The 20,503-nt window shown below is 46.4% G+C and overlaps 1 protein-coding gene and 1 long non-coding RNA gene across 17 annotated transcripts in view; one reads left to right on the top strand and one right to left on the bottom strand.

Moving 5' to 3' along the window:
- LOC310662055 overlaps positions 1–20,503 on the top strand; it is a 359,048-nt gene that overhangs the window by 282,551 nt on the left and 55,994 nt on the right. The gene's annotated exons all lie outside the window — the stretch shown is intronic.
- ATP6V0A1 (ATPase H+ transporting V0 subunit a1) overlaps positions 1–20,503 on the bottom strand; it is a 41,622-nt gene that overhangs the window by 2,295 nt on the left and 18,824 nt on the right. For 6 of the 16 annotated variants that reach the window (XM_083408571.1, XM_083408561.1, XM_083408562.1 and 3 more), the window contains exons 11-20: positions 19,821–19,971; positions 18,155–18,294; positions 17,352–17,509; positions 16,976–17,066; positions 16,099–16,217; positions 15,672–15,885; positions 15,056–15,163; positions 11,578–11,685; positions 6,904–7,021; positions 6,187–6,358 (exon numbers count right to left, since the gene is read on the bottom strand). In XM_083408571.1, the coding sequence (XP_083264697.1) occupies positions 6,187–6,358; positions 6,904–7,021; positions 11,578–11,685; positions 15,056–15,163; positions 15,672–15,885; positions 16,099–16,217; positions 16,976–17,066; positions 17,352–17,509; positions 18,155–18,294; positions 19,821–19,971 (1,379 nt within the window). Of the gene's footprint in view, positions 1–6,186; positions 6,359–6,903; positions 7,022–10,130; positions 10,149–11,577; positions 11,686–14,125; positions 14,201–15,055; positions 15,164–15,671; positions 15,886–16,098; positions 16,218–16,975; positions 17,067–17,351; positions 17,510–18,154; positions 18,295–19,820; positions 19,972–20,503 lie in introns of all 16 variants that reach the window. The other 10 variants (XM_083408556.1, XM_083408567.1, XM_083408568.1 and 7 more) reach the window with 3 other exon arrangements.

The following is a 20,503-nucleotide window of genomic DNA, read 5'->3' as shown; positions in this document are numbered from 1 at the left end:
CACACTACCTCTGACAATGGAGGAAAAACACAATTATTGTGGTTATGTCTATCTCTGCTAAACCCATGTATCTAGGAGGCTAAGGGCAAGGGGCACACCTGGACTGAGTACCCAACACAGCACTACTTTAGACTCTCTCCTCTGCATCTGGTTTAGCATCACAACAGGAAACCAGGCACCGAAGCAGCTTCCATGGATATACCCCAGAAGAACCGTGAGCGACAACCCCTGAAAGGACAGGCTCTTTAGAATTCTGGACTGTCAGCGATGCAGAATCCTATTCCTCATCTCTGAGGTCAGGATGATTTGATGGTTCAGAATTCCAAAGAGCATTCTGCATCCTCCCACAGATGATGATTTTCTTGAAATTCCCAGGGGTGACCATTTAGACACCCACCTCAGAACCAGCCAAGATTCTAACACACATACAGAGAGCGAGAGAGAGAGCGCTTCATGCGGCGTATACCGTATTTGTATTCCACCTTCCTCCAAATTGTTCAGGGCAATACATGGAGGTTATCATATTTTATCCTCGCCATTCACTGTGAGGCAGGCTAGGCTGAAATATAGTCACTGATCCTAGCGCATCATGGACGAGAGGGGTTTGAACTGAGGTCTCCCAAGGCCTTTTTCAAATAAACCACAGGGGTGTAGCACAACATGGCATAGGTACCCGGATTCCCCCCTCCCAGTTCTTGCAAGGCCTTCGGGGTTGTATCTATGCCAGGGAACTTTGCAAGTATGCCACATTCTCCCAGTAGTGATTTTGTGGAAGGCCATTACCTGGACATCAATCCAAAGTCTTAGGTTCACCCAGCCAAGTCAGGGTCACTGTTATCATGTCTTCCCTAACCTATGATGTTCCCCTCAAAAAGAAAAGGGAAGGGAACGATTCAAGTTGATTAGGCTTCGATACATTTCACAAAGTGGAACGAAAATCTTCCATTTTGGCAAAAAAGCTAAAGATTCAGTACTGGAATACCATACAAAGGTCACAGTTTGTTTCAGATCTGTGTAGCTCACCTCAGCTGCACTCCAAAAACTATTCTAAATGCCCATCTAAGCCACGGCAAACGAGACGTCTTTCTTTCGAACCAGAGCAGTCTGGAGCCCCTCTTCTTCCATCACCAACTTCAGGGTACCACAGGGAAACACCAGAGAAAGGAACAGAGGCCTGCATTCCAGGATCGGTTTGTTTCTTTTGCTGTTTTGCCGTTTCCACTAATGAACTCAAAATGTAAAGGGAATGGTACTGGAAGGCTGCCCAATCATAAACAGGCACCAAACATGGAAAGAAAAACCCCATGATTCATTAAGAAAACAAACCCCGTGCTCTTCTCTTGGCTCTGTGGTGAGAAACATTTTCCATCCCCTTCATCTGCCAGATACAGAGAAAAACGGAGTACGAGTTGATTTGCTGCCGCTGCTCCTCTAGGGTGGAATGTTTCAAGTGCAGGATTCTTTTTAAAGACTAACATCCATCTTGCAAACCCAAATACACCAGAGAATACAGAGAAACTTCATTTAACTCAGGGGCAGTGAGAAGGCATAATGGATCAAGCAAACGCTCATACACCTTTGCAAGCAAATGCAACACTTTCCCCCAAAAGGCAAAAGGCACAGATGGAATTTGTCAGCTACCAATATGAACTAGCCTTCTCTCCCTTTGCAAAATCTCCAGTTTCACGATTCGCCTGCCAGACCCACACGAGCAAAATCCTTGCACACAGAAGACTAGTGCATCAGGGCAAAGGTTATGCTAGAGCTCTTCTTCCTGACACACCACCTTTCTACATGCAGAGATTTGTGCATGTTAAGAAGGAGAGCTCAGTCACGTGAGCCGCCCACCCATAGCCTGAAGCGATATACCCCAGACGCAAGCAAAATGCAGCCTCTGATAAGCTAAGAAGGGAAAACCATTGCAGAGCGAAAGGGCTGAGGATTGCAACAGCCCACCACCTCCACGCTCTTTGCTCCCGCCAGCATGCTCACGTCGCTTGGACGGCGAACAGCTCCCCCCTGACTGAGAATACCAGTTGCGCTGCCAGACCGCCAAGCATTCCCAGCATATCCAGGGTGTGCCAGCTGCACTTACAGACTGGAAACAGCTGCGCGCTCTGCTCCTCTCCACTTGTTTCACTAATTGGCAGGGACACGGGGCTAGCGGGAGGGAGGGGCGGCCATATTTCAAGCCTTTTTTAAAAGAAGTTAGCGAGTTTCAAGACTCATGTCTCTGGCAACAGGCATTGCGTGATCAAGAGGCAGGCAAGAAATTTGTGGTTCACATCCAAAGGGGTGGGGGAGCTCCTCGGTCTCAGTTTCACTGTTCTCCAATGGGCACGCAGCAATTCAGCCCAGGAACTTTATGAATTGCCAGCCGTCGGGTCCAGGGAACACTGTGTCTGGAAACATTACCTTCCACATGCCCCAAGTAGAGGCGTGGAAAGCGGTTGGAAGGGGCTCCCATTTGCAGGATTAGATGGTGGACGGAGAAATTGCAGGTGGTCAGGAACAAAAAAGTCCCCCTTTCCCACCCTGAGTCAAAAGATTGCAACCCCAGAAGGCCTTGCATGATTTCAAGAGAGGAGCTGGTGATAGTATCCTACTGCTAGACAAGAGCACACATACTTGGAGGTCCCCTCCCTTCTTAGAAGACTGCAGGAGCAGAGGAACACAATCCCTCTCCCCTTCCGAGTTCAGCTCAGATTCTACTAAGGCCTGTATCAAATTAAGTGTATACACACGGAGACACACACAGTTCCACAGAACACCCTCCCTCAACGGAATGTTCCAATGTTCCGCTCCTTCCAGCCATGGAATGTGTAGCTCCCCATTGGCACCTAATCACCTGAGCCTCCTTCCCCCGCCCCCCAACCTCCTGGCCCAGCCATCTGGAGCTAAGGTGGTTCCTTGCTTTTAGCCAAAGATCTCGCCCTCTCCAACTGGAACAAGTCTCGCCTCCTGTGCATCGTGCAGCGCCGGCCAACTGGATAACTTTCATTCTGCTTTCCTGGCCTCAGTTATCTTTTTTGGAACTCGGTTCCCTAAGCCTGAAGGATTCTACTGCATGCCAGTTATTAAGACACAGAAAAGCAGAGAGAAGAGGACTGCATTGCCATCGCTCTCTTTTCCATTCCATTAATTTTACGCTCAAGGTGTAGGGAAACTCCTATTCCAGCTGTGCATCAATCCCCGGAGCACATCTCCATCCTGCCCTCCATCTCAGCCCTCCTAAGGTCTCAGGTGGCAAGACAATGAACCCCAACATGCCTTTGGCTGCAAACTAAATGTCAAAAGGGCCCTTTGTGCAGCTAAGGGGGTAGAGCGTGATCAGCCAATGGCACTGGCAGCGAAATACACACTTGCTTCCCACACAGCCACGGAGATAAGGAAGCCCCCGCTTTGCAAAACTATTTGTTTTTCAGCCAAGGCAACCATCTGCTTGGAATGTACTGCTGCCTGAAAAGTTACGAGATAAACCCATCCCAGCCGGGAGTGGCCGGGCTGAGGAAGGAGAGATAGAAAGCATTTTTTCCAGCAGGAAAGAAGATTCACTGTTCTTCCTCTCCAGCGAAGGGTGACACACCCTCAGCTTTTGAATTCTAAGAGGAAGCAACAAGGCTCTGCGGTAAAGCAAATCATTTGCATGCAGATGGTTCAAGGTGCAATCCTTGGCATCACCAAATCAGATGGGTTCCAGGTTAACAGAGCTCGACATGGGAGCTTGGGAGGGTTGGTGCCAATGGAAGAACTGGGCTGGATGAACCAATGGTCTGACTCAGTATAAAGACCATTTGCTGAGGCCAACAAAATCTGCAAAGTCTCCTCCCTCCGCTCTACCTTCCATATGTGTGTGTCACCACCTTGCAGATTCCACTGCTAAAGGGAAGAGATGCATGAGCTGCAAGTTCCACATCTTAGCACTGAATTTAGTCACCTCAGCAGTCAAACTCCCTAATTTATTCCCCCCCTTAAAGAACTTTGCCATCTGCCTTTTTAAAAAAATGCACATGCACAACAGATCGAAAACAGCTCATAGTAATTTTCTAATGGAGTCGTTACCCCCAATGGAAGTGGATTTTGCAATCTGGAAAGGTATTTATATTTGAGGAGCAGAAGGTTCATTATTTTGCACCTCTAAATAACCTATGTGCAATTTTTCACCCTTTGCGAAAACCTTGCTGAGAATGGTTTGGCTGCAGCTCATCACCGGCTACCCAAATTATGATCAACTGATGCAACAGGGAACCTCTCCTCCACCCCCCACCCCACCCCCACCCCACCCCACACTCCAGCCACTTGCTCTGTACTGATAGAAAACAGCACCTTGAAAGAACTCCAAAGTTGTCTCTCTGGCTTTCTCCTCAAAGTTTTCAGTTAAGAGTCACTTAAATCAGCAGTGGGGATTCCTGTACACTCCCAGATATTGACAGCAACTCCTGCCCTGCAGCAGAATGACTCAACCGCTCCTATCTCCAGACACAGCTGGCCCCTGCTGGAAGCTTATTTGTTTTGAACTTGGCACAGAGAAGAAAAGGCTGGGCCAGGACAGCAATCCCTGGCCCCTAGCACAAGATCAAGATAACGGCTGATGTCATGATTGCTTGGAGTGCAGCTGCTATTGTTCTGCTAAGATGGGCTTTCCTGACAAGGAATGGAGCCCAGTCAAACCAGCCACTGAAACCTGAAGTAGGGTCATGAAAACAAACGTCACAAGCCAGGCCTACCGAGAGCAGGAGTTAAAGCTGGGTTAGGAGAAATCAAGCTGGATTCTGGAGGCAGCCTACAGCTCTAAAATGTAAGAAAACTGCTACTGCACATGGAAGTGTTGACACAACATGGTCATCATAATTATTCATTAACGGCATATGAACTTACTATATGTGTCCATTCATTTAAGTTTACACTATTCTGCTTCTACACCAAAATGATTCTAGAGGCTGAAGCACTTTCTGCAAGAATTGGGAATTTTTAGTTTAGAAAAAGGGACAGGGTGGCAAAAGTTTATGAAATCATGGTGTATGGATAGTCAATATTTTTTTTATAATGCTGAGATATACCAGGCACCCATTAGTTGTTCTTTTTTGTTCTGACAAGCTTTTCCAGCTGGATGTGAAGATATCTGCCTTGGGTTTAAAGAACAAAACAAGATGAACGGCAGTCTTCAGTTTTGTCTACTGTACTGTCCTTAAAACTATTCTAGCTGTTTGCATGTGCCTGCAAATGGATCTTAGTTCTGATCCAGTAGTGCTATGCCTATGATCTTAGTGAACAGCATGGAAGACTTTGCATGCCATCCTTTTTGCAAACTACAGCAGTTTTCTATGGGCAGCTCCTGGGATCCAAAGTGCTGGCTGGGTTTATGCAAGGCCTTGCTTGTAAGTTGACCAAAAAGGGACTCCTTCAGATTTGGTTTGAGACCAGCCAGTTTCAACCCCCAATTGAACCTATCTGCAGGTAAAGAACTCTCTCACTCATTCATGCTTCGCAGTGCACATTGACCACTCTTTAAGATGATGATGTCGGCAGCACAGCTAACCCCAGCCTCAATCTAGTCTATAATCACTTGTGTGGTTGTCATAAAACTTAAGGAACAAGTTGCGCTATCATAATGATTAAGGTTTTAAATGATAATTTTAGGTTATATGTTACTGACTAAGTTTTAATTTATATATTTTTAAACTGTTGCTATATCTGTATTGTCCCTGTTATAATTGCAAATTCAAATGTATCCCTATCATGTTTTATGACTTCCTTGATATTGTATGTGGGCTGGAACTGGTCTGTGACCGAAATAATAAAATTCATTCATTCATTCTATATGCACTAGATATTGCGCATTTGAGGACTTCCAGGTCTATCCTGCAAGTAGTAAGTAAGCTGATGCTGGCCAAGGAAAAAGCACAATCAGAACAAATAACCATGCATCTGAGAAATATGGATATTAGCTTGACTAGACCTGAACAAATAAAGCTGTCCTCTCTCCAGCCTAAGCCTGAGTTCATTTGTCCAGCAATGTCTACTCTGACTGCCAGCAGCTCTCCCAGGGTTCAGGCAGGAGCACTTCCCAGCCATGCTTCTTGAGATACTTTAAGTAGAGATGACAGAGCTCAAACATGATGCAAACTTTGTACCCACTGTGCTTTTGTTTGTTTGCAGTGCAGAGCTGTACCAGATGACACTTACCAGTGCAAGCGGAGGGCATGCAGGAAAGCAGAGAGGCCCTCCATGATCAGCAAGATGGCCACTGTCAGGGTGGCAAAGGCAGCAAATACGAAGAACATGCCGAACCCACCAGCCAAGCTCTTTGCGCTGAGCCCCACACGCATCACCATGGACCAGAGGACCTCAGAAAGTTCTGTGATGAGAAAGACAGGAACAATGATCACCGATCTGCAAGGGCCACAGCTCTGGAGGAGAGGGGATTGCATGCCTGCCTTCACTCTAGCTGCTCCTCTTCGGAGGGCAGTGCCCACTGCTCTAATAAAAGTGAGATTTCGGAAGCTGGATGAGTTCCCAAAGTGAGCTGTGCTCCTAAATCACACCCCAGACCAATTTTCCTTTTAAGAAAAAGCAAAGCCTCCTCCTGCTTAGGGTCCAAATTCTGCACTGTGGACATTTCGAACTCATTCTCACAAGCTACCCAATGCTCCCCTTCAGAGAATTCAGAAGATTTCAATAAGAATTTTGGGTGGGCAAAAAAAGATACTGGGCAGAGAGGAGACTGCTACATAGTCTTCTAGCCCTCTCTACATGACACGACCTGGAATGAGAGTACACAAAAGTCATTGGCTACTACCACAGGAAAAAGGGCTTGTGACACCTTCCCCCTATTCGCACAGCTCAGATTTCCCCTTCCTCATCCCTGGACTCAAAAGAGCCAGCCATGGTGAAGCTACTCACGTGCATGCGCCAGGCTAAGCGCCCAGAGGCGAAGGTATGACGCTGTGTTGGAGATGCAGCCCAGGCAGTATTCGATGGTATGGATGGCCTGGTGAACAGCAGTGTCCCCAAAGTCAAACTGCAAGAGGAAGTAATAAAGCCAGGTCTGAGCGGTGGGCAGAGTGTGCAGCAACGACTAGACAGCTAGAAAGCAGGAACAGCAGCAGTAGCAGCAACAACAGCAACTAACTCTATTGCAAGGGCACTCAAAGCTCACAGCTAGAACGCTGGCCGGACTATTTCCCTCTCTGTTCACCAAGACTTGGGAGGATCACTTGCTCAACACAACTCAAAACTGCAGGACACTCAGCGCCATTAAAATGTACAAGTGTTCAATGGCTTGTTCAGATCTAAGACTCAACTTGAATGTTCCTCAGCCCTGCCCTTCTCGGTGGTAAACTGAAAGCTAAGATTTAGTAGCTGGATCAGGCACAGACAGCAGGAGTCACTCTATCCATGTGTCTATGGCAGAATCCTTATTTGCCTGGCATGAATAGGCACTCAAGTGGCCTTGGAATCCAGAAGTGACAGACTGCAAGGGAAATGGACTTAATTAGGAACAACTAATGTCGGCATACAATCAGGCGAGGCTCACATTTCCATTACAAAACTGGGTGCCAGACAGGACCTTGCTTGCCTCTGCTGAGATTTGGTTAAGCCTGCTGTCCCCAATTGCTTGCCACCCTGTCATCCCCCACCGTCCCCAAATCCTCTTAGGAAATGCTGCTTAAGTCACTGTGGCGAAGGTTTGAATAACAACTAGGAGGAGGAGAAGTGACCAGAGAGAGATTAAGTGTTGCAAAATCAAAGTTGTGAAAAATCCCATTTTGGTATTTTTGTCTGCCACATCTCAGAATCTCTGGAGTCTTCTAGCAATCAAACGGACTACACCCAGCTAAAGCTGCCAAGCTCCAAAACTGTTCCAAGATAAAGGTGAACTGAGCGCTCTCTCATTCCCCTCCAGTATCCAGCACAGCAAACATTTCAGACGGAGGAAGGCAAGCTACTTGTTAACATTTAGGCCTCAAGCTTTGGAACCAAGAAACAAAAATTCTTAGCAAAAGCTGCCCTGATGAGAGTGTGCCAAGCAAGCTATGAAATTACTAGACTCCAGGGATGCACATGCTCTACATCAAAATGATCAAAATTTGCTCGGCCTCCTTTTGGCATAATCGAGTCTGATAGGTTCCCACCCCCATCCCCACTATAATTATATAACTGATCCTGGGATTTTTTGCTAGTCATGCGGGGGGGGGGGGGGCAGGCAGGGCAGGACAACAAGAAATGGTAGCAGGCAATGAATCCCCACCTGCAATAAGCAGGGCAGTTTGTTCAGCTACATTCCACCCCCCACCCCGGCTTCTGACATTTCAGTAGGCATTTGCCCATAAACGTTCAGGCATACCATCACAGTGAAGAGGGCTAGGAATGTGTTAGGGGGCGGGGGGAGAAGAGGAGTGCAAGTGAAAGCTGACTTTTTCAGGCGGCTGAATTCTGTGCCCAAAGCCTCATTCTGCACTCCATCAGAACTGCAGGACACTGTGCCCTGCCAATCTCCAACATGTATTTGAAGGACAAGCAACAAAGCACAATGCTGTAAGAGCCGGCAGGTGATTGAAAGGATGGCTGCAGCAGCAGAAGATGGATAAACCAACATTAAAATTATTAGCAATATTCCAGTTCTTTCGATGCACTGCTTACTAAGTTAATTTCCGTACTTTTGCAGCCTGGCAACAGACCCCTCAGGACTGCACTGCTCAGCATTTCCATGGTTATTGTGCAAAGGCAATGGGGGCAATTCAAACGTTGCTCTTTTCCTATGCAGAACCTTCTGGGCCCATCCAGCATTTCCCATCACTGCATTGATATCCATTATCAGAGCCTCTTATCAACTGACTGTGATGTGGAGGTTGCTGCATTTTCTCTTCGCAGAGGCAGAAAGATAAAATGTCTATTTTTAACTTCTGCTATCGTCGGCTGCCAGGGAAGTGGCTCTCCACAAAAGCTAGACGAAGTGACAGGTCATTCATAAAGAAGTCAAAGCAAGGAGCAAATATGCTGTGGAATCCCAATCCACTAACTCCCCCTTTTACTGGTGGATTGTTGACTTTGAGTAGGTGGCTAGTGAACATTAACACCCCACCTGAAGACTGGCATCCGTCACTCCTAATCTGAATGTTTATCAACTGATTGGCTCAATTTGCACAGAACAATAAACCAACTTGGGGAGAATGTCATTTTGCACCTTCTCTGCACTGCTGTGAGCTAAGCCACAGTTTGGCTCAGTGTGTCATCTGAACCCAGGCTCGTGGTTTGTCTTCTCTAGAAAAACCACAAACTGTAAAACCAAGAAACCTTGATGATAGCTTGTGGCTTGTCTAGAGTGGCACGAACCACAGGTCCAGGCTCTGATGACACTCAGGCCAAACCTGCAGTAACAAGAGGATGGGAGCAGAAGCAAAGTGACTGTGATCTCCTCTTCTGGAACCTGCATGCTCAAGTGTTTGTGCTGACCATGGTTCAGCTTAGGTCAATGCCAGGTGGGGTGGGTTTTCCCTCCCAGCAACTGTAAAAAAACTAACCTCAGCGTGTCTGTAGTCAGCTCTCTCAGTGAGATGTTGCATGAACTGTCCAATGAGTGATCCTGTTGTAAAGTCTTGCCAGAATTTTCAGGAAACGGCCATGGGAATAAGCAAAAAGACCCAGGAGAGCAGGCCCCAGGGATATTGGAAATTTGGCAATTAAGGGGCACGCTGGAGTTCAGGGGATGGAGGAAGTTGGCTTTTTAAAATAAAGGTACAAACATGTCCACGTCCCGTTCCAAAGGCTTCTGCTACTTTGGGGATTCTGTTCTACAAATTATTGAGGTGCACAGGTTGTGCACATAACAGTGACGAATATGCAACCCACACCACAAAGGTAAGGCAGTGGGTCCCCATTAAGAACATGCAGCTGTTCAAACAAACATGTCTTTTGTTTTTAAATGAATATGAAGCTGTTTTCTATGGAAATGGGTATTATTGACCTCTGATTACAAGAAGGAGGCATCACAAAATGAGATGCTATGAAAAGATGAAGAAAGAATTTCAAGTCACAGATGCAAATATGCCTAATTCTACAAAATGGTTTACAGTGATGGGAGCAATGATGTGGATAAAGACAGACAGAGAAACTGGCTACAGGCTTACCACCTCCTCCACGGCAGGCTTGAAAACACAAGGGAATATTTGGTTTGGTCATGCATCATTTGATAACACAAGAGCATATCCTCTTTCAGTGCAATATCCTAAAATGCAACTGTGCTCTATCATTGCTGTTGCTGCATTCCACTTCATTTTGCATTGGTAACAACTGTGATTTCTCCCCAAGGGAGAGAAGGCCAAGACTGATTTGCCAAACCATCAGCTCTCAGTTTCAGCCCTATCATCACAATTTGAGGGATATTAGTCTAGTTTTACAGTGCTTCTTGTGTACCAGTTGTGAAAAACTCTGAAAACTTGTAGTGTACATTGTGCATTGTAGGGGTGTGTGTGTCAAAGCTCAAAGTTAAGAGCACATACTCTGCATGCATTAAGGACCCGCATTTAATCCCTGGCATCTCTAAGGGATTCTCCAAAGGATCTCAGGAAGTAGAGCTAGGAAAGACTTCCTAACACTCTGGAGAGACACTGTCAATCAAAAGTAGACAGCACTAAGGCTAGGTGGAACAGTCTGATTCAAGATATGGCAGGTTCATACATTTGCACCAATGGCAATGCCTATTCTCAGAACTTAAAACTGCTTTCCAGCAAGGAACCCTGAGAATGCTCATTTTATATGAAGGCTAAAACCTCTGTTAGGACAGCAGTCCTCAGGACAGGACAAGACCCATTACACTGCTCAAGTGGCTTACATTTTGAACGGCCACATCACCAACTATAACCAGAGATCCTGTATGCTTGAGTTTTTATTAATGTTTCAGGGGTCTAAGCCATCTCAGTAAGATTGCCTTGTACACAAAGGTAGCGTACAAGGATGCCCTCTTCAAACAACGGATAACAAGAGCCTGCACAGCTAAGATGCACCTCCCACCACCCTGAGACATAGTGGTCTGCCTGGAAAAATCGGAAGACCTTCTCCCATGCAGACAAGCAAACTGAATGGAAGATCCCTTGTTCAGTTCTCTTTGAAACAAGGGCAGCAGTGATGCAGCCCATTCAGAGGTTTCCTATGGGGAAGCGAGGAGATTGTAACAGACCCTCAAATCTGACCTGAAGTCTTTACTACCCGCCTTGAAAGGGACCCCTGTCCACCACAAACTATTGAGAACTTAAGACACAGCCTCAGCTTATTACAACCACCTTTTGAAGGAGGCTGCCCACAGGTTTTTCCAAGTGCCAGAACAAAGACACTACAGGAAGTGTTCCCAAGTGTCAAATTGAGCTTCCCTAGTCTTAAGAAAAACAGTTACTGGGGCAACACAGTTTCCAAGCAGTCTGCTTTGGCTAGTTTATGTCAGCTGCAAGAGAGGGTAAATGGATACAGGCCTGGTCTGATCTGGTAATATATGTAAGGAGAGTCATAAAAGGTCCACCCCTTCTTGTAACATCTCCCAAATGAAAGTTTGTTGTACAAAGAAAGAATGGGAGGTCTTACCTCCTCCCCCTCCTCCGAATGGGTTGAGAGCTGGTCGTGCTGGATTATCTCTGCATCTTCTTCAGTTGGGCCATTGCCCACGCGGATCCCACCAAAATTGAGTGTCCCCTAAAGCAGACAACAGAGGAGAAAACAAGAGGAGACACACAATCGGTTCATGTTTTAGTATGGAATTGGCATGCAGGGCCATTAGCAGAACTGGCCCTACCATATGATGAGAGAGAGAGAAAGAAAGAGAGAGAGAGAGAGAGAGAGAGAGAGAGACTTGCCTCAGGCAACAAATTATGGGTACCAGTACAACAAATTATGGGTTTCCAGCACTTTTGAGCATCAAGAACTGAGCAATTTGTTAAAGTGTTTTGGCTACTAAAGCATGCTTTGGTCTGTTTTCCAGGGCTCCTCCTTCTTCAGAACAGCCTAAGCTTGCTCTGCTACAAATCCAAAGGCAGCAAAAGCTGGCGCAACAACATTAGTCTAAAGTATAGAGCTTACCAGACACTGGACCTTTCAAAATGGGAAACTAGGGATTAGGGGCTGGAGGGGTGGAGAGAGAGGAGAAGTAAGAGAAGGAGAGCCAGGAATCAAGAATCTCAAATGCTTAAAAAAAAAAAGGCTGTATGTTTGCAACATCAGCAAGAACTCTCACAATATTCCCTAGAGAAAGATGCAATCAGTGGCCTATGAAATAAATAAATCTGTTAGCAAGTGAAGAAATGGACGCAAAGCCTCCTGAACTCTGCTGCTGGGTATGGCTGACACTGTCTGGCTCTTTGACAACACAAGCAGGGAAGACCAGACCTGTCCTTACATGGGGAGGCCAGGCCAGGCCAAGTCACTCCTTTTTGGGGCATACATTCAGCCATTTGAGACTCTCCAATGTCTGCAGCCTTCATCGGATGCTAGGAAGGAATACATTAATAACTATGTTGTTCTTAAAGGCAACTTACTTTGATAAGTCCATAAGGGATTCTTTGTAACGGAGATTAATCAGTATTTTTTTTAAAAAAATAGATCTGTCTGTGTGTAAGAAATAGATCTGATATATTCTATAAAAAAATGGCAAAAAGGAAACTCATATTGTTTCTAAGTCTAACGGGACATACTGTGGAATCTGCAGGCTGCAGAGCACCTGACCACCCCATCCCATTGGCTTCCGATTTCACAGATAGTTACTTGAAAGTCAAATGGGACGCCCATACTCAGAGGCAGTATACCTCTGAATACCAGATGTTGAGGTTATCAGCTTCAGTTTCAAGCATGCCAGCTCCAAGAAGCAGCTGGAAACAATGCTGGGCTAATGGGCTTTCTGGTCCTATGTTCTTCAGCCCACCTTTGTAGCCTTGAGGGTTAAAACCATTTCCCACATGAAAGCAAGAAATTCTCAGGTTACCAGATTTTTCATGAGCAGCAAATTCCATGTTCTTGCAGCAAGACTGTAGAACACACAACTTTTTGCCAGGTTAACTGCTAAATACCACACCCCAATTTCACAGCACTAATCACGTGCTTTGTTCCAAAAACCTGGCATGCCATTCAACTGACTGCAGAAGACTTTCTGGAGTGCAACAGCATACCGAAATGCAAACAGCTGTTTTGTTCTCCAGCAATTGTCGGTAGGTAGGATACCACTGTCACAACTGCACAGAGAGATGTGGGCGCAATTAAGAACAGCACTGAAGTGGGCAGCCAGCAACTCAGTGCACTGCCACAAGGATTCCCAAAGCGACCATTAGCTAGCAGGCAGCAAGAAACTGGTGAAGGCCAGAGACGTGAACTCAGAAGGGATGGCATTGCTGAGGAGACACCACCGATTATGGCACTCTGAAAACATGGGATGCAAATTAAAAACGTACTCGAGAGACAAAAATCCTGGGGAGGACTGTGAAGAAAGGGAGGGGAGGAAAGCCGCAGAAGTGGCAGCTATGCAAAAGCCAAGGGCCTTGGCATCTGGAAAGAGGGGGCTTCCCCCCACATACACACACTAGGGCGAAGAATCTCTCTGTGCTGCAACCGTGGTTTTCAAACTGTGTGCCCCAGGAACTCTGAGGTTCCTTAGACACTTAGCAGGAGTTCCACAATTAACATTTATAATGACAAGGAAGCTGCCCATAAGGCAGCGTTGTCCATCCTTGCCAATTTCCCCTGCAGTGTGCATCCACAGAGGAGAGTTGGGCGCATCCCAAGACATGCGCATATACAACTCAGTTTATGATGAACGGCGGCTGGCCCCAACAAACCTGGACAGCACTCCAAGGAAATGAGGGCAGCACACCACTGAGCACTGCCTAGAGTCCTCTGCCAAGCACAACTGCAGGAGACCCTTGGCATACGCACCAAAGTTTGAAATCCAACCACATTATATGGTTGCATTGTGTCCCCTGAGCGCGTGAGTGTAGGGTTTGGAAAGAATGAGATTTCTTGGAACGTATCTTTCCGAGGAAAGGGCCGCTGTGCCGATCCTCCTCCTCGGGGCAGATACTTTCCAAGGCCCCTGAGCACCTCCCGTTCTCGCCATGTGCATCCTTTTGGCATCTTTTAATCCACTCACTGTTGCAGCCGCCGCTGCCTCTACTGCCTGCGGACTCTGGGCTGGGCTGACAGGGGGTTCCACGGGCTGCCCTTCCTGATAGCGAATGGAAGGAAAGAAAAGGGGAAAAGGAGGAGAAAAACAAAGAGAAAAGAAGGGAGACGAATGGAGGGGTCATGGGGAGATGAGATGGTCAGAGAAGGAAGAGGGAGCGTCTTTAACCGAGCTGCAATTTGAAGGGCTGTTGCATCTTTAACAGCTTGCCACAAGAACACCACAGCCGCCACGTCTCTGGAGAATCACAGCAGCAGGTTGGTGTCCTTAAAAGCTTAACGTCACCAGCTGCACGACGGGTTTTAGGACTAAACCATTCTGAATGTCTCTGCTGATGGAAGGCTATTTTCCTCCAGCAGAACCACACCAGTTCCGCACTCCCAAGTGGCTGCTTGAGTTCATGCTGCCTTGAGCAGCAACGTCTCACTCTACATGGGCAAATCTCTTCTGAAACCCCTATTGTGAAATCTCTTCTGAAACCCCTATTGTGAAATAGGGGCCGGATGGTCAAAAGAAAAGGTTTTTTTAAAAATCCCAGTGGGTTGGGGCACACTTAAAGCAACTCTGTGGATCCCAGCCATGGGTGGCAAATGCATGCATATGAACCAGGATTTCGGATGGATCCAGAAAGCGACCAGTGGTCATGAGAGATGCTGCCTGTTTGCTAAATTACAGATGTGCCTCTGCCTGCAAGAAGGATTTAAACTGCAATCCTAAACCTGAAAGTAAGTCGCAATGATTCCAGTATGTTTTCATTCTAAGAAAGTATGCTTAGGTCTGAAGTGCTAACAGAGCTCCATCTGGATGCAGATCTCCGTCGCAGAAATCCAGACTAAGCCTCTAGTATCTGAACAAATAAGACCTACAAAGGAAAGAGGGAAAAACAGATTCACCCACCAAGTGCTTTCTTCGCAAGTACTGCTGGCGAAGGACCAGAGGTTTGGCAACCAGCATCCACGGCACACACAGCAATGCTACCACAACCAGGAAGCACTGGAGCCCTTTCTGTGGGGAACAGAGATGAGGGAGTGAGATTATCACCAACAGGCAAGCACATCCAGTTCCTTAAGCCCTCCTGCCTGTGTTTGAGTGAAGAACCCTTTCAGATTCTTTCAGGAGAACCTCCCCACACTTCCCTGTTGCCACAGGGTCTAGAAACTTGCTCTTAAATCAAAACTCATATTCTAAATAATTGCATAAATACTAGCAGATACAGATGTGTGTGCTCCTGCACAAACTTCACAACAAATGGGAGCTTCTGCATGTTTTCATGTGGTTTGCAAAGGAGTAGTTCTTGCTGAAATGCCAAGGTTGCAGGTTCGATCCCCATATGGGGACAGCTGCATATTTCTGCACTGAAGGGGGTTGAACTAGATGATCCTCAGGATCCTTTCCCATTCTATGATTCTTTTCCCTCCCAGCTCAGCAGTAGATTCCCCCCCCCCACTTAAAGCCAGAACAAGGAAGGTGCTGCTTTCTGCAAAACAGCTCTTGCCCTCACCAAACCACCTACCTGTCCCCTATAAAGCATCTTTTCTTTGGGATCATAGGAGAAGAGAAACATGTTGATGAAGTGGATGAGAAGACTTGGTGCATCCATGGAGTTATTAGCATCGTAGGCTGTCCACTTATAGAAAATGAGGATGACCAGATAGCCAAACAGCGATGTCATGAAGACTATTTCAGGGATAAACCCGAGGTAGATGTTCAGAGGTTTCTTAAAGTAGCTAGAGGATATGCAAAGAAGAAATTTAAGACCCTGCCTTCAATCAACGGATACAAGAGATATGTCTCCAACCCTGGAGAGCTGCTGCCAGTCAGTGCAGACCGTACTGTGCTTAGGCACACCAAAGGTCTGGGCTCAGTATAAGGCAGCTTTCTGTGGTCCTGCATCTTCTCAGTCTGTCTACTGACTGCTAAACTAAAATGAGCACACTCACATGTGATTGAGCAGACTGAGAGAGACGCCAAAGAGCATGTGGATGATGCCCAGAATGACAGACATCTTCATCTTGAAGGAGTTGAGGAAGGTCAGCTTGTTGGTGGCGATATTCCAGATCTAGTGCAAAGTGCAAAGACCCAAGGGTGTTCAGAACCAAGGAAGAGGACAAACAGTGAAACAGCTAACTAAGTACACCCAGACCCATAGTATCCTCAGTAACACCCAAAATAATCTGCTCTCCGTAGGAACATTCCTTTTACTTTATAAAGCATCCTCGAGACCAAGCATGGCGTGGTGTGTCTTTTATTTTTAAAAATGTTAGCCATGTGTTCATGGCTACAGGAACAACTTTAAGACAGTTTCTGTGAAAGGCTTTGAGTGAAAAGGATACTCCAAGGATCTGGGTGGATCTCCCTCCCCTGTGTTCTCCACATAATTGAAGGCAAGCCTGTTCCCACTGTGAACTCTGGAGAGCTGCTGCCAGTCAGTGTAGGAAGTACTAAGATAGACCGACCAATGGTCCGACTCTGAATGAGGCAGCTTCCTATGTACTTAATTTGTGAGACAGAGCTGTGCTATAGAAAGAGGTACTAGAGTAATTCAGGACTGTAGTGCTTCAGTCTTTTTTAAAAAATACTCTCCTACGTAAAGAGCTCCCTCCATAAAGCAACATCAGAAGGGGAACAGATCAGCACAGCCTCCTCCCTGGTTTTCTAAGCTTACTGTATGCAGGGAGTTCTTTACACGGTGGTTTCCCAAAAAGAGACTTAAGAGGAAGTGGCACAGTTCAGAACTCTACCACCCTGATCAACACTTGCTGTTCAAGAAACAAACAGCTCCACTCGTGAACAGTAGCTGCAAGGAGGTGCTCTTACCGGATCTATGCCAAAGGGGTATGCCCCACCGAAGACACCCTCAATGGCAGGATTTAGCTGAAGGCTAGGATATTCCTTGAGAAGATCTTCTCTGTGGGCAAGAGAGCAGAAAGCTATAAACAAAGAATGGCTGGAGGAATACAACACAGGCACAATAGTGGAGTGCATCTTCGGCACAGCTGGGGGGCAGGGGAGGCGGGGCGGGAAACAGCTCAGGTTCTTTAGTTCCACACAGAGAATGCGCTAGTCACACAGGAGGTGCTGCTGCATCCCTGCCATGTCCTCTTCCCACCCACCCCTCCCGCATTAGCACACTGCTCAGAGTGAGCATTTCACAGGCCTTCCTTGTGCCTTTGTGAGCATCTCATCAACTTACGTCCAGTTGGATTTCAGGAACATTGGCCGGACGCTCCAGGATGAGCCAAACATATTGAGAGACTTTGAGAAGCAGTCGTTATAGATCAGACCGGTATATATGGAGAAAGAACCCATCAGGAGAATGATGTAGCGGCCGCAGAAAATGGTGCTGAACATCTGGCCAGTAAACAAGTGAAGAGAAGGAGAATGGGGGGGGGGGAGGCACAGTGTGGGGAGAGAGGGGGGAAAATATGAGTTGCATAATCAAGACATTGCTATCGCCCCACCGCCATCACCCCTCAGAGAAGGACACTGCAACCAAAGACAAGGGAAATCTCTGTCCACCTTATTCCAGGGCTTGAGAGGCCACAGGCCTGATCCAGAAGGGCAGAGAATGTACTGAAAATGCCTGCCTGCTCTGCCCAGGGAAAGGAGGCAGAAAAACACCAGAAAGTGCAAAGCTTCCTTCTTCAAATTTGAATGCCAAACAAGTTCCCAGTAGATGTGACTAGATTAAGTGAAGCTTATTTGCACCCCTGCCATTCTCCAGACCAAATTCTAGGACCTCTCAAAGCTTACTAGCCTTAAGGCAGCATGCGAAGCTTTTCTCTGGACGCTTATTAAAGGCTGCAAAAGTCGCAACTCTGCCAGGAAAGGACCTCGCTAATTCTTGCTATTCTCTAGATTACAATGAATTCTTCATATTGAAGATGGAATCAAATACTTCGCAAGGAGCTGGAGACTGATCTTCCACTTTCACTTTCATTCCCAACCCCACACCCTGCCCAAATTGGGGTGGGTGTGTGTGTTTGCCATCAATACCTCGTTGTCGCTCTTCTGTGACAGGATACGGCTCTCCCGGATCACCATCCACACACCAAACAGCGTCATGAGAATTCCGTGGCCGACATCCCCAAACATCACAGCAAACAGGAACGGGAAGGTGATGATAGTGTATGGAGCTGGGGGGGGGGGGATGCAAGTGAAGGTAAGTGCATGATGGACAACGCAGCCCATCTCTTGGGAGAGGCAGCCATCCCAGGACCAGTTCTGGACCGCTAGCCCTATGGACTCCTTATATGAGCTGGCTTAGTGCATTCTGAAAATCCACTGTCTCACTGGCAATTTGTTTAGGCGGTAAATGCAATGAATACTTGAAATCTGGGCAAATATCAGCCATATCTTTAGATATATCAAAGTGGATAATATTATACTGTGTAGTAGACTGCTAAATGCACCTAACTAAATAGCCTTAATAAAGTTGTTCTGCTCAGGCTACTACTACGTCTTCTTTTCATACCACTCAGGGCTGTAGGATGCTACTTGGCCATTCTGCTGAACTCTGCGCAACTGACTCGGAAGACTAGACGTTCTCTCTTTCACAAGCCTATGCTGCCCTGAAGAAAAAAGCCACCACTCATCCAGCTTTACAATATTTCACAGAAGTCCTTGTGTAAGGAAATGAGCTTCACACTCATTTAAATTGGATTAAAAAGTAAGCCGACATATCAGCTCACTCATTTCCCCTTCTTGGTGCTCAGATCCCTCTCTAACAGAGACTTCTTTCTCTCTGACCAAAAAAACCCCCCAACCCTTGTCCTTCTGCTCTACAGAAGTTGCTTAGTTTTCATGAAGGAGATGCTGCATTAAGCTAGCAAAGGAGCAATTCTGCTTCTGAAGTAAGGGAAATTAACTAGCTTGGGATAAGACAATGTTATTTCAAACCTAATTAATTTTCAAATGCTAACGTATCCTGTATGAACTAGCACAACTGCCTATTTCCCCAAGAAAGAATTTAATAACTTCATGGAGATGTTGTTTAACAATTAATGTTAGACATGGCAAGTGAGAACTACAACAAAATATTGCAGTGTGGAGTGTTCCTATTCAGGGTTCCAGCCAGCCACATCCTTTTCCAATTCTCAGTTCTATGCTGCCAGCCAGCATTATGTACCCACTGTGCAGGCTCAGCCCTTAATTAACTGTGGGATTTTTTTGTGGGAACGGTGGGAATTTTTTGTGCTGATACCTCCCTTTCTATTTTATTTATTAATTTATTAATCACCTTCTACATGTGCCTCAAGAAGATTGACAAGCATACCTTAAAAGCCATAAAGTTTTGTGTCTTTTTTATTATTCATTATACTTCCCATTCTCCCTCTGAAGGAAGCTGAGAAGCAGCTTACATGGGGTTCGAGGCAGCCTCTCATCCAGACGCATGCCTCCTTGGCTTCGTTAGTTCTATATGGATTTGGTTCACTATGTTCATAAATCTGTTTAGTTTCTGAGGGTGGTGGTGGTGAAGAGATCTATGCTTGCAGTCGTGTTTGCTAAGAGTCAACCCTCCCCCACCCCAAGCAACATCAGTTCCTCTCCACATAAGGTTATGCAGATGCACAAGCCAGAGAGAACAGACAGATCAAGCTTCTTCAACAATTTATCAGGTGCTAGAAGGAAAGGCTGCTTTTAGTAGGCCAGACGCCATTACCTGGATTGATCTCACGATAGGTTCCAATGCCATAGGCATCTACGATGTTCTGAAACCCAGCGGTGAACTTGTTTGTCTTGTTGTATGTGGGTGGCGTCTGGTTGGTCTGCATCCTATTCAGGATGGAGGGGACGGTGGATCCGCTGTGCTCCTGTTACACACAAACACACTGGAGGTTAGAGAGATTAGCTTGTTGTGGAACAGAAACCAAGATCAACTTATCACCACACACTTTTCCTAATCGTTTAGAAAGCTCTTGTAGGTTGCCACTCTGCAGGCTCCCTGCACAGCTGCGTTTTGTTTCCGACGGATGCAAATTACATGATCAGGCATGTTTCCGAAGGCAAGAGAGATCGCACTGGATTAGCTCCTGAGCCTCTAACAGCAAATCAATTAATGTATTCCAGTCCCTCTCCCAGTCAAGTGCCTTAAGGCAGGAAGGTGTGCATGTATTAAAATGTCCTGTGCATTATGTGAAAACAAACAGCGTGTCAGACGAGCTTTTAAAGCCCAGTGGAAAAGATCTACTCGTCACCATCCAAACGAGTCCAGAACTAGAAGAATTCAGTTGTCCTAATGCTACGGAGTCAGAAAGGGGATCCAAGCTGTGGGTGTGTCTTTGTTACAGGCTAAAAATTCTAGGCAAGTCTCTTCCCTTCAGAAAGAAGTGAGGAATCTGGGCC

Source organism: Podarcis tiliguerta (genome assembly GCF_965153285.1).
Source record: "Podarcis tiliguerta genome assembly, chromosome: 13".
Lineage (NCBI taxonomy): Eukaryota > Metazoa > Chordata > Lepidosauria > Squamata > Lacertidae > Podarcis > Podarcis tiliguerta.
The sequence above is the reverse complement of the archived record's forward strand: the minus strand, read 5'-3'. Positions and strand labels throughout refer to the sequence as shown.